A 12650-nucleotide genomic window follows, 5' to 3' on the forward strand; every position below is an offset into this window, starting at 1 on the left:
AATTACCTTAATACTAATCGTGATAGTGGAATTTTAACTAAAACTATACCTAGAAATTGATCAACCACAACGCCAGGCATAAGAATGTTGAAAAAGAAAAAGCACATATTTTCAATATTTTAATATAAAAAGCCTTGTCCACCTCATAGGTCCGTTTCCCTGTTTTCCTTTTGTTTTTATCTGGCTCCCTCCTGCATTGTCCAAGCACCTTGGATGCGAGTCTTCTTCAGAATCTGACTTGCAAGATCAGCCAACGTTCCAGCTCGCAGCAGCTCCAGGATCTGCAAGTGTGTCTGCAGGTCCCTTGCGATCCAATTACGCAGCTCGATAGCGTTGAGTGAGTCCAAGCCAAGGGCAGCCATGGTGACAGTCGCCTGTTTAGCTAGAATGACATCGGGGTCAAGCATCAGAATGGCGCCCAGTTTGTCACGCAAGCCATCGGTAACAAGCTCGACGGCTTCGCCCACTGTCATCGCCCTAGCTAGTCTCTTGCCAATAGGAATATTCGCGCCACCGTCATCACCCGCAGCAGCGCTCAGCGCAAGAGCAGCCTGACGAAGATACTTGAACTTGCCATCCGCGGCAAAGTAGGGCATCGAGTCCCCGAATTCAAGTCCGGTGATACACTGGTCGTCGCAGGCGGTGCCAACCTTGCCGTTTATAGAACTCTCGATGAGTGCTAGGACTTCGGCCCCGCCAATTCCGTTACCAGATAAATTGCGAAGAACTTCGCCTTGCTTGCCGGAATTCTCCGCCAGATAACCGATATCCTCGACTGCAGTTAGGTTGAGCGATGTAGCTTTAAGACCCAACCTACGGCGGTGGACTGTCAAGGCATCTAAGAAGGTGTTGGCAGCGGCGTAGGCTGCCTGGCCGCGGTTGCCAACAATGCCAGCAACCGAGGATAGGACGATGAAGAAGTCGAGGGGCTCCTTTGCTAAGGCAATGTGGAAGTTCCAGCCTCCCGCAACCTTACAGCGCACAACCTCATCCCAGTCCTCGAATGACATCTTTTCAAAGAGGGTATCCCGCAGCACCATGGCTGCATGGATGACACCACGGATCGGAGGCAGTGACGATTGCAGCTCTGAGATAAGTTCGTTGACTTTTGCCTGGTTGGCCGCGTCACAGCATTTTACATAGATCTTGGCTCCATATATCTCGCATTCTTTGCTGAGATGATCTAGCTCAGGAGTCATCTTGCCGCTGCGGGATAGAAGGACGACGTGCTTTCCACCGCGCTGAGCCATTTTCTTTGCCATGGAACGACCAAGGCCACCTGTACCGCCAATGATGATATAAGTGGCATTTCCATTCACTAGGTCTCCGGTAGGCTGTCTGTGGGCAGCATTGACCTGCTCATTGACGAGATGGTTGACAATGACCTTGCCCTTAGTCTTGCCGCTCTGAAGTTTGCGCAACGCAGCTTCGACCTTAGAGATGCCAATCTCAGTGATGGGGCTAATGGGCTGGATAATCCTTTTGGAGATGAGAGCCATGACTTCCTTGAAAACTCGACTCATTATCTTTGGTCGCCAGTCAGCAACCTTGGACAAATCAACCGAGTGGAAAGAGCAATTGTATTCAAATTTGTCCATTTCCAGTCGAGTGTTGGAGGTGATATCACGTTTTCCAATTTCAATAAAGCGGCCAAATGGGGCAATGCAGGCCCAGGTCTCTCGCAGCAGATCACCAGCAAGGGAGTTGATTACAACATCTACACCTTTCCCGTCGGTAGATTCTCTGACGGCAGGCCCAAAACTGGTATCTCTACTATAAAAGATATGGTCCTCCGGAATACCATAGGTATCAATAAGATGGTTTTTCTTCTCAACACTGCTGGTAGTGGCAAAAATCTCAGCGCCTACCATCTGGGAGAGCTGAATGGCGGCCTGTCCCACGCCGCCAGACGCTGCGTGAATTAATATTTTCTCCCCACGTTCAAGGTGAGCAAGCTCTATCAGGCCATAGTAGGCTGTGCAGAAGATAACGGGGATAGAAGCGGCTGTGGAGAATGCAATATCCTCTGGGATGACAGCTGCGCTAGTAGCTGGACAGCGAGCAAAAGTACTATAAGCACCGTGTGTCATAGCACAAACTCGATTTCCAATCTTGAGCGAGGTGACACCAGATCCAATGCGTGAGACGGTACCGGAACACTCGATTCCGAGGTACGGGCTAGGCACTTGTCCCATGGCAATGACAACGTCTTTGAAGTTCATGCCAGTAGCAGCAACTTTAACTTCAATCTCGTTTGGCCCAAGCCCGTATGTCTCCTCGTCGTCCCAGAATAGGGAGTCGAGCGCACCGTATGTGCCAACCGCGATCTTGAGGCGGCGGTTGGGCTCGTTGAAGTTTTGGAGATAAGGGGGAGGAGACTGGGTTTGGCGGAAGAGGTCAAGATTCATCTCATTTTCTTCTACGACACGGGGAACGAGAAGTTTCCCATCTTTCTCCGCAAATTCATAATCGATGGATTCATCTTTGAATGTTTCCATGGATGTCTTCATTGCAGTGATGATAAGCTGCGCCTGATCGTCAGGCCGCAACTTAGATTTGGTATCGAGGTCAAGAGTGGCCGCTACTTTACCCAGCTCGGAACGAATGGTTCGGAACATTCCCTGGGCTATGTTGTTATGTGGGCTCTCTGCATTTAGATAAGCACCAGAGCTTACCCAGAGGATAGACAAGCCATCAAGCAGGAGCTTCTGGATCAGAGCAAATGTATCGGCATTCATGTCATCGAGGACCGGGCTATCGACCTCATTCAAGACAACATATCTGACGGATGAACATATCTCTGCTTTTGCTAGTGATATAATGGTTGGCCTGCATCCACACGTCTGAATCTCAATCAGATCCGCAAGGGCAGCGCAGAGAGGGTTTGAGGGACCAGCATCGCAAATGACGGTGATGGGAGTGGCGCTCAAGTCAACGCCAGAAGTCGGCACACCATTGGTATACCCATTAGAGCCACCATTCGAATGTCCATTGGTACGGCCGTTTGTATAACCGTTGGTACGCCCGTTGGTGTGTCCATTTGTATGACCATTTGTATGGCCGTTGGTGTTGCCGTTTGTGTGTCCATTGGTATACCTACTGGTATGACCATTTGTATGGCCGTTGGTGTTGCCGTTGATGTTGCTGGCGTTGCCGTTGGTGTGTCCATTGGTGTGTCCGTTTGTATACCCACTAATATGGCCATTTGTATGTCCATTGGTGCTGCCGTTGGCATGGCCGTTTATATAACCATTGGCGTGTCCATCTCTGTGCCCATTAGTGTGACAGTTGGAATGGTTATTTGCCCCATCTGATGCGGCATTGTCTTCAAGTTTGGCTGCAACTTGGGCTTCCAAAGGTTCCCAGATCACTCTATAGCACGCAGACCGTGGCTCTTGACTTTCAAAAGCATCACCATGAATGGGCGTCAAGATGGTGCTTCGCATCATAACGACCGGCTCACTCGCATTTGTGTGCCATGCATCACTGTCAAATACCAATCGGTCCTTTGAAGCAAAGTTTTGGTGGTGGGTCACGATTTCAAGCGTCTCGCCGGGAGTATTTGGGCATGTGGTAGAAATCTCGACACTTCCGATAGCCGATGGCACGACCAAGCTCTTCAGATTTCCGCGCCCTGCACCGAGGATCAAGAAACATGTTTGAAATATCAAGTCTGTTAATGCAGAGGGCAGAGTGCTTTGTGTCTCATGGTTGAAAGGCATATTGGCAGCAACATCCTGGAGAACTGCTATGCCAGCTGAACAATCACCATCGACTCTCAGATTTGCACCATCCTTGAAAGTGAAGTCTCTGGTGTATCCAGCACCCTTACCCAAAAGTTCTGAGTAGAACGATTCACAATCGATCTCAGTACCAGGCTGTGGCTGCATATTGGCCCTGCGAGCAATAGCAGCTTTTTGGTTGTTCATTCGAACAATATTGGTGTTGCTGCGCTTCTTGATGCCAACGAGGCCACGGCAGTGCTCAACCCAGCCTCGGGAAGGGGCCCAAGAGGAGTATTGAAATTCATCCCAGTCGTTAGAATACGCTGCCAGACCTTCGGCATAACGCTTGAGAGTAAAGCGTGTGTCATAAGACTCGCCATCATCGAGGATGAAAGGCTTGCTAACCTGGATGTTTCGCATATGGTATGAGGCAATTTCTTCCAACAGCACGCCACGCATCCGCGCTGTTTGAGAAGCAGCTTCGGTTGCCATAGTCAGGTACCCAGCGCAGGGGAATGTGACAAGAGACTGCATCTTATGATCCTTGAGCCATGGCACTTCATCAGAATCAAGAACATTGGTCCAGACAGGCTCAGTTTCGTTGCAGTCGTCCTGTAGGAGTCCAAGTAGATCGTGCCGACCAAAATCCTTAAGGCGATGAGATTTGCCGGCGCGAGACTCTGTCCAGCACTGATGTTTTGACCACTGGTATGAAGGTAGGTCTGAAACCAGGCCGGGCTCCAACTGCCCTTCCAACGTTATATTGACCTGGCTGAAGTCGATATCAAGGCCTTTGGTCCAAAGATTACCGGCAAGCTTGACGGCTGTAACCGCAGCATCTTGGTTGCGGAGCAAAGCAGAATGATACCTGACGCTTGTAGCAGCCTGCTTGCTAATTCCCTTTAAAACTTGCTTGATAGGGCCCTCGAGTGCAGAGTGAGGACCGAGTTCAATGATGATGTCTGGTTTTCCGTCATTGTAGAGCTCCTCAAGAGCAGATGAAAAGAGAACAGGCTTGATAAGGTTGTTAACCCAGTACTGAGCACCCAGTGCTTCAGTGCTATCAAGCTTTTTCCCAAGAAGAGACGAGTAAAACTTGATACCATCATCCATGGCCTTGAAGTGCATGTTCTCAATGGCTGCCATGTAGTCGTTCGCAACGAGCTTCATATGCGCAGAGTGATATGCAACATCGACACGGAGCTTACGGTTGAACAAGCTGCGTCCTTCAAGTTCTAATGCAAGTCTGTCAATGTCGGCTTCGTCACCAGAAGCAGTTACAGAATTGGGAGCGTTTTCACAAGAAACGGTGACGCCGGCTAAACTCAGAGACTTGATGATTCTCTTTACTTCCGCAGGTCCGGCGCCAACAGCTAACATGGCACCACGGACTTTAGGATTGCGTTTCTTCATCTGAGCGGCAAAGTGACCGCGGTAATAAGCAGCGGCCATAGCATCTCTGAGCGTAATGGCACCGGCAGCATAGGCGGCGGCTATCTCACCAGACGAATGGCCACAAACCATGGAGGGCTCAATTTTCCAGGACTTGAGCAGCTCAACGAGACCCAGCTGGATTGCTGTGCAAATTGGCTGTGAAATGTGAGCTTCATTAACGATGGACTCGCCCTTTGGCCGCAAGAGTTCTTGCATAAGAGAGAAGTCAGCGCCAATACTGTTCTCTAGAAAATCGGAGCACTCCTTGACCGTCAGGCCGAAGATCGGGTGAGAATTGAGTAACTGTCTGCCCATCTGCGGCCACTGAGCACCTTGGCCAGTGAATATGAAGGCTAGCTTAAGTGGTTCATCTGACGCACGCTGTGGGAGTAGTGCCTCATCGTTCAAATCTTCTGTCAGTTCACCGAAATTGCTCGCTGTGAGAGCAACGCGGAAAGCATGGTGAGTTCGACGCTCGCCGAGGGTGTACGCGACGTCGCGAGCGATGCGCTTCTCAAAGACTTCCGGGTGCTGCTCGACGTAGATTCCAATTTGGCTGGCATTTCTTCTTGCTGCACCCTCGTCGTGACCGGAAATGACAAAGAGTTTAGGTATAGCTTCTCTGCCCGGCGGCTCGACAGGAATAGCTCTGAGCATAACCGCGGGAGGCGCTTTATCAAGGACGACATGGGCGTTAGAGCCGCCGAAACCAAAGTTGTTGATGCTGATATAGCGCCTGCCCCTGGGCCAGGGACGAATATTGACGGGGACCTTCAAATTCCACGCTTCCAGTGGGATATCAGGATTCGCCTTCTCAAAATTGGTGTTTGGCAAGATGAAGCCTCGGTGCAGCATAAGACTAGCCTTGATGACGGAAATGAGACCGCTGGCATTTTCCAGGTGGCCGACATTGGTCTTTACTGAGCCAATATATAGCGGGCTGCGCTTTGTACGCCCGTTGCCAAACACTCGCTGGATGGCAGCAACTTCTAGGGGATCTCCTACTTTTGTGCCTGTGCCGTGAGCCTCGACGAATGCTGTGTCATTAGGGCTGATGTTTGCGCGCCTGTATACGTCACGCATAAGCTTCTCTTGCATTTCACTGCTCGGCGTTGTGAGACCAGCCGTCTTGCCATCCTGGTTGATTCCTGTGTTGACGATTACAGAGTAGATGTTGTCGTTATCATTAATGGCCCGATCCAGCGGCTTGATGACGAGGGCTGCCGCGCCTTCGCCGCAGGCAAAGCCGGACGTTCCGCGGTGGTCAAAGGCGTATGTCTTGCCCGCAGGAGTAAATAGGCCCAGCATCGACATGGATACCAGGTCATCCGGGTTGAGATACAAATTAGCAGCCGCCACAAGCGCAGAACTGCACTCTCCATTACGAATGGCATTCACGCCTAGGTGGAGAGCATGCAGCCCAGAAGAGCAGGCTGTGTCGACGGCGCAGCAGGGCCCGTTGAGGTTGAAGTAGTAGGATAGCCGGCCTGCCTGAACGGCCGGGTGAACGCTTGTTGCGTTAAACAGTTCAATTCGCTTCACGTCCTGTGAGTTGCATCGGTAGTCTGATCTCTTAGTACCAACGAAGACGGCCATGCTCTCTCCCGATATCTTGTTCTTAGGAAGCCCGGCGCATTCTAGAGCTTCGTATGAGATTTCGAGGAGTTGTCTTTGCAGCGGATCTATTTTGGCGGGAAAAGAGGTCGATAGGTAAGTTACGTGGTCAGATGGCTTGCTGATGGCAATTGATAGTGAGGAACTCGACCTACCTAGTGAAGCTGCTTCTTGCCTTGTGATATTAAAGAACGGGGCGTCGAAGTAGGACACATCTCTGTCCATGAAATAGCCTCCAAGCTGGTTGAATGTGCCTCGCTTTTGCGGATTGGGGTGATAGTATGCAGCAGAGGAGAATCTGTCCTTTGGAATCGGACCAGAGCCGTCTCTGCAGCGAGAGAGCATCGTCCAGAATTCATCTAATGAAGCAACGCCGCCCGAAGTGCGGCATGCCATGCCAATGATGGCAATAGGCATCGGCTTCTCCATGTTTGAAAGCTCTGTGATGGCGTGCAGCTGTAAAATGTACTCCGTACGCAGCTATACGGTATATATATAGCTCAGGGCCATTGGGTCATTGATAACCAAGACCTGTCGGTACACAGGCAACTAGAGACCGGGTCCAAGGTCCAAGAATAAGCATGAAGGCCCAAATATCTTACTGCGGAAGAGATCAGAAGGTATAGTATCCATCATAGGGTGATCCAGGGGCGGTTTCTTCTCCTTCTCCCTCTCCCTTTTCCTCACTCACTCACTCACTCACTCACTCCCTCTCTCTCTCCCCAGTAGTTGTTTTGTTTATGTCATACGGAGTAGAGCGCTTATTCTAATTCTTGACTCTGTACGGAGTAATTATTATGTATTTTGTCTATTCCATTGGCCATTGTGTATTTGTTAAAACTGTAGGCTGCGCCCCATTCTAATAGGAGGCGAATGCATTTCCTATCTCTCATCCACCCCATGTCTACTTTTGATATTTTACGAGTTATGGCGTTCTGGGCCTTTGCTTGTGCTTCCTACCAGCCTGCTTCCCTCGCCATGTAACTATGCAGTGTGAGTATTTTATACTGGCCGGCTTGTATTCAAATTGTGAAATCCGCCGCCGTCTCTTCCCAGGTTGATCGACATGGGATGCCAATTACGGCCAACGACTTGGTTGGACTCAATAACTAACTAAATAGATAGATACCTGGCTTTCACGGAGTAGTTAACTAGCTAGAGAGGTTCCCACCTCTCTGTCTCTTGCTCGCTGCTGCATCCGCTTTTTCAAATCTCATTTGCATGCTGGTAACTCCGTCACCTTTTAGTCATGAAGATCCTCTGTATCCATGGCTCGTATGGCAGCGCATCTGTAAGTCAAGAGCATATAGATTGCCATCATTTTACCCATTCCGTGCATTCCCAACGTGTTTTGACTGTTAACGATTTGACAGGCCTTTCGCACCCAGCTCGAACCCTTTCTCGCCCAGATAGAGAAGCCTGGGGAGGTGGATTTCAAATTCATCGACGGCCTCTATCCTGCCGTGCCTCCAGATGGCTTTCAGGACTACTTTGGCCCGCCACCTCACTTCCTCAACGTTCAATACGACGGTATTGCTGGCTTAGAGAACATGCAATTGAACCTGCGTACACTCAAACCAGGAGAAAGCTTCGAAGACACAATAAAGAGGCTTATCAAAAATGATGCCACAGTCGTGTCTAAAGAAGAATATATGAAGACCCTCGACTACATTGAGCAGTGCCTGGTCGAGGATCCAGAAATTCAGGTAGTTATCTTGTTATCCTTCCACTGTCAAAAAGGATAAAAGTCCATAAAGTCCGCGAATAATAACCTGGTTGTTCCGTACACTGACCCGAGTTCACGCTGCAGGGAATTCTTGGTTACTCCGAAGGTGCTACGACTGCTGCAACATATTTGTTACAGCAGGCACACCGGCACCGAGACGAAGGCATCCCACACAGGGTCAAGGTAACTAAGCCACGCCTTGTCACCCCGTAACCAATCCATCCATGTGCTTTTGATCTTTGTGCTAACCACGGGGTAACTGGGCCAGTTTGGCATCTTCTTCGGGGGCTGGCCGCCTGCAAAGTTCGAAGGTGACCGCCTTGCGCCCGTCCTACCCGAGGACGATGATATGATTGATATCCCAACATGCCACATTGTCGGCTGTAGCGACCCCTATCTTTACGGCGCCATGACCCTGTTTCAGGTCTGCGATGAAGAGACAGCCACCCTATTCGATCATGGCAAGGGTCATTTGCTGCCTCGAGATCCCATGACCATTGCCGAGTTATCAGAATGCATCAACACAACTCTCAAGCAGGCAGGTTTCCTTAACTAGCTGATGTTTTTGTCCATGTAACTAGCTGCCAAGTTTATGCTTGAACCGGGATGTTTCTGGCGTCTGTGAGACTGACCTGACAGCAGTTAGTGAGTAGTTAACTGTCAAATTATCTTCAACCTCCTTATTACTCTGTAACTACTTCTCCGTATCTCTTCTGGGAGAACGAAAAAGCAAAAAAAAGGTAACTAGGTATATCACGATCAAATCTGAACTCTTTTATTTAAGGCAGGTGGAAAAAAAGGTACAAAAAGCTTCACTTGGACGTATAGTATCACTCGTCAAAGATCTCGTCCACAAAGGGTCATCATTATATCTCACCTTTGAGTTCTTGAATGATCAACTCCCATGTTTTAGTAGGAAATGTCCCGTTTATTAGGATCCTGCCGCTATGGTCCTTGCCGAGGACACCCAGATAACTGCTAAACACAGAATGGTCATTCATAACTTGCGTGTGATAGTAGACAATCGCACCAGGTGGATTTGGGCGTGTTGGGTCTCTCCGTACTACGGCTGCAGAGAAGTCGATGTTTCGAAAGAAATCCAGCTTCGCGAGGTTATTAACCATCAGAACTGAGGCCTTCGGATTGCCAAACAGCAGCCTTAGCTTCCCCTTGGCTTCAATATGGTCTTGCTGCATCCGAAGATAGCTAAGCGTCTGCGATTCCGTACATTGCTCCGCGAGCTGCTGCCGGTGGGCAAGGGCAGTGAATCCGAATGGTTCAGCAGTCCAGCCTCGGGCAAGGGAGACATAAACCAGCTGTAGCATATTCTGGATATATTGTGCCCCTTTTCCTTGCAGGGCACTGAGCGTGAATCGGAAGTTAACAACGCTGACGATGGTGGCCAGGTGTGGCCGGGGCTGCGAAGCTGCTAGCACCCGCGCTGCCCACGCTGCAAGAACGTCACCTTCACCAAGAAAAAGCTCTTTCTCGCCTTGGCTTTCAAGATCGCTGCGAGCCCGAGCGCAGAGCTGATTCAACCTGTCCTGGGGGAAGATAATCGTCCGCTGCTCAAAGCCTGGATTCCGCAGTTTCATCCAGATGAGACGAAACAGAAACGTGACAGTTCCCAGCAGTCCAAAGCTCAGCTTCTCTAGAACTGGCGCTTCAGCTGGGCCAGCGTCTTGCCGAAGTAATTCCTGAACAGGATCGTCTCGGGCTCCAGCCAGGGGAAGCACATCCTCTGCTTTGCCATCGAGGACCAGCGACCAGTTGCGCAGCAGCGCCTGCAGCCCCATCGCATCCATGAGAACATGCGGCCACGTTATGCCGACCACCGTAGCGTCAGAGAAGCAGACGACATGAAGATGCAGCAACGTCGCATCTCGCTCTAGCATCTCCTTTATGGATCTGGGTGGGCTGGGAGTGCCGGCAAAGTCTCGCAGCTGGGGCGGCGTCCGCTGCACCGGATGGCAGCCTGTCAGCTTGGGCAGCTGTTTTCCCAGCGGATCTGTGTCGACACTCGCAGCTATTATCTTCTGTGAGAAGGTAACCGCCGGCGCTTCAGGAGTGAACTGTCGTGGGACGTGAATCTCAAGATTTCCATCTTTCTGATTTGAGAACTGTTAGCTGGTTCTGTAAAGGGCGCAGTTGTAGGGAGTAAGTATTTAACTATAGCTAACTATAGATATGGATAACTATGGACATCCATGGAATTATCCTACATTGAGCTTAAACCGTCCGCCGAGTTTGCGCCAGTCGCCAATTTCGAGCAAAGCTGAGAGCGAGTCTGCTAGCTTTTGGCCATCCAGGACATCGCTGAATCGGAAAATATAGGACATAACGATCTTGCGATAATCGTCTGCATTATCAAGTAAGTGAACGGGATAGACATCCATCTTTGCAATCAATTGGTCAGTTATACGGGAGAATGCATATATTGACAGCGATGCGTACTATATAGGTACTCTAAGATATATGCCACGAAGGCTCAACTAGTTATATGTATTTTATATGTATTGTTTACCAGGAAAGTTGAATAAGAAAATAGGAGTGATTGTCGGTTTATACATAAGAGCTCCAAATAAGCAATCTCATTGTAATAACTGCTATATAGTATTGAGTATTGGTCAGAATCCCAAGGTATCACCAAAATAACCTGGCTAGAATAACCAAGCTAAGTTAAATAATACCAAGGCTTAGGGGAGACCTGTAAAGGGGATTATAAGTGGCTCTCCCCTTGCTCTATAGTTATACCGCACATAAAAATGAAGCATGGTAAACCTGACCTCATTCAGGCTGATCTCAACCAACCCCTTAGATCCTTTAGTTTAAAAGGAGTCTCTTTAAATATCATCCCTAGCTGGGAGGTCCAGACGTTACCATCCTGAACAATTAACCTTACAAAAGGGCGGCAGCAGTTTAACAATGGACTCGTTCCTCCGGCTCTTCAGTAGGCGCAAGCAGTCGGCTGTGGCGGTGGATGAATTTACAGAGGACGATGTGTACGAGATACACCAACAGGACTTCAACTTCCGGAAGCTTATTATGGCTTGCACCCTTCGATTTGACCATGTGCTGGACGCTGACAAGTTGCATGATGGATTGGCACGGCTGTTGGAGATGGGAGACTGGAGGAAACTCGGTGGAAGGCTGAGACATAATGTGAGCAGTCAAGAAGCAAGCAGTCAGGCTCCAGATTCAGGAGTAAGCACACTTGGAACGCGCGCGGTTGCTCACATATGAGAACTCCTAGGCAGACGGAAAGTTAGAAATTCACGTTCCGAAACAATTCTCCCTCAAGAGGCCGCCCGTTACATTCTCTCGTGAGAATTTATCCAATATGTCCATTATGGATCATGGTCTCGCCTGCAAACTACCTGTCCCGACAGGGAAGACGTCTATACAGCCGAATCCGTACAATCTGATTGAGCTGGCGGTGCGCGCAAATATACCAAAGACCATTGATGAAATGGTAGACTGCGATTTACCGCAAATATCCCTGCATATCATCTCGTTCAAGGATGCTACGCTCGTTAGCATATCGTGGCCACACTCTCTTATGGGCGGCCAGGGGTTCGTGGCTCTTTTGCATGCCTGGTCCCTGGTGCTCGGTGGCAAAGAGAAGGAGGTGCCACGGTTTCTAGGCGTGCGCAACGATGTGCTATTAGAGATGGAGGAAAAGGAGTCTCCATCGACAAGGCAAAAATGGATTGTCCAGAAAGATCGTCTAAGAGGGGGGAAGTTATTCTCGTTCATTTTGCGCCTGGCCTGGAGTCTGCTGTGGAGTCCTCGGGAGGTAAAGTCTGTGTTCATCCCCAAGGTGGCACTGGAACGGTTGGTGAGTGTGTGTCGAGATGAAATTATGGACCAAAATGAATCGTTTGATGAAGAAGTGACTCTTTTGGCCTGGTTTTCAAGACTCGCTGCATCGGCAACACCAGCCAGCAAGCCCGTCACAATTGTAAACTTCCTTAATGCTAGGAGACCTCTGGCGGCAATGCTTGACCAAAGTGGCGTCTATGTTCAGAACATGTCGGGGTATACATTTTCGTTCTTAACTGGCCAGGTCGCAAGAGGCAGACTTGGTCTGCTTGTGAAAGAGCACTCCCGCCACATTCGAGAGCAGTCGTCTGAACAGCAATGCCTCAGTT

General features: G+C 49.7%; 4 protein-coding genes across 4 annotated transcripts; 2 read left to right on the top strand and 2 right to left on the bottom strand.

The window, feature by feature from the left end:
- Positions 1–176: 176 nt before the first annotated feature.
- MGYG_07834 (lovastatin nonaketide synthase) lies at positions 177–7202 on the bottom strand (the record flags this gene model as incomplete). The annotated part of the gene is made up of 2 exons (XM_003170543.1): positions 177–6841; positions 6929–7202. 2 exons carry the CDS (start codon positions 7200–7202, stop codon positions 177–179), a joined length of 6939 nt encoding a protein of 2312 aa, XP_003170591.1.
- Positions 7203–8022: 820 nt separating this feature from the next.
- On the top strand, positions 8023–9055 carry MGYG_07835 (hypothetical protein; the record flags this gene model as incomplete). The annotated part of the gene is made up of 4 exons (XM_003170544.1): positions 8023–8064; positions 8147–8479; positions 8584–8682; positions 8768–9055. 4 exons carry the CDS (start codon positions 8023–8025, stop codon positions 9053–9055), a joined length of 762 nt encoding a protein of 253 aa, XP_003170592.1.
- Positions 9056–9365: 310 nt separating this feature from the next.
- Positions 9366–10895, bottom strand: MGYG_07836 (hypothetical protein; the record flags this gene model as incomplete). The annotated part of the gene is made up of 2 exons (XM_003170545.1): positions 9366–10607; positions 10722–10895. The coding sequence occupies 2 exons, from the start codon at positions 10893–10895 to the stop codon at positions 9366–9368; spliced, it is 1416 nt and encodes a 471-aa protein (XP_003170593.1).
- A 529-nt stretch (positions 10896–11424) lies between these two features.
- Positions 11425–12625, top strand: MGYG_07837 (hypothetical protein; the record flags this gene model as incomplete). Its single annotated transcript, XM_003170546.1, has 2 exons — positions 11425–11661; positions 11753–12625. Coding segments are annotated over 2 exons (1110 nt in total), but the record flags the coding sequence as incomplete, so codon positions are not given.
- Positions 12626–12650: the final 25 nt, after the last annotated feature.

This window comes from Nannizzia gypsea, genomic scaffold, assembly GCF_000150975.2.
Source record: "Nannizzia gypsea CBS 118893 supercont1.7 genomic scaffold, whole genome shotgun sequence".
Lineage (NCBI taxonomy): Eukaryota > Fungi > Ascomycota > Eurotiomycetes > Onygenales > Arthrodermataceae > Nannizzia > Nannizzia gypsea.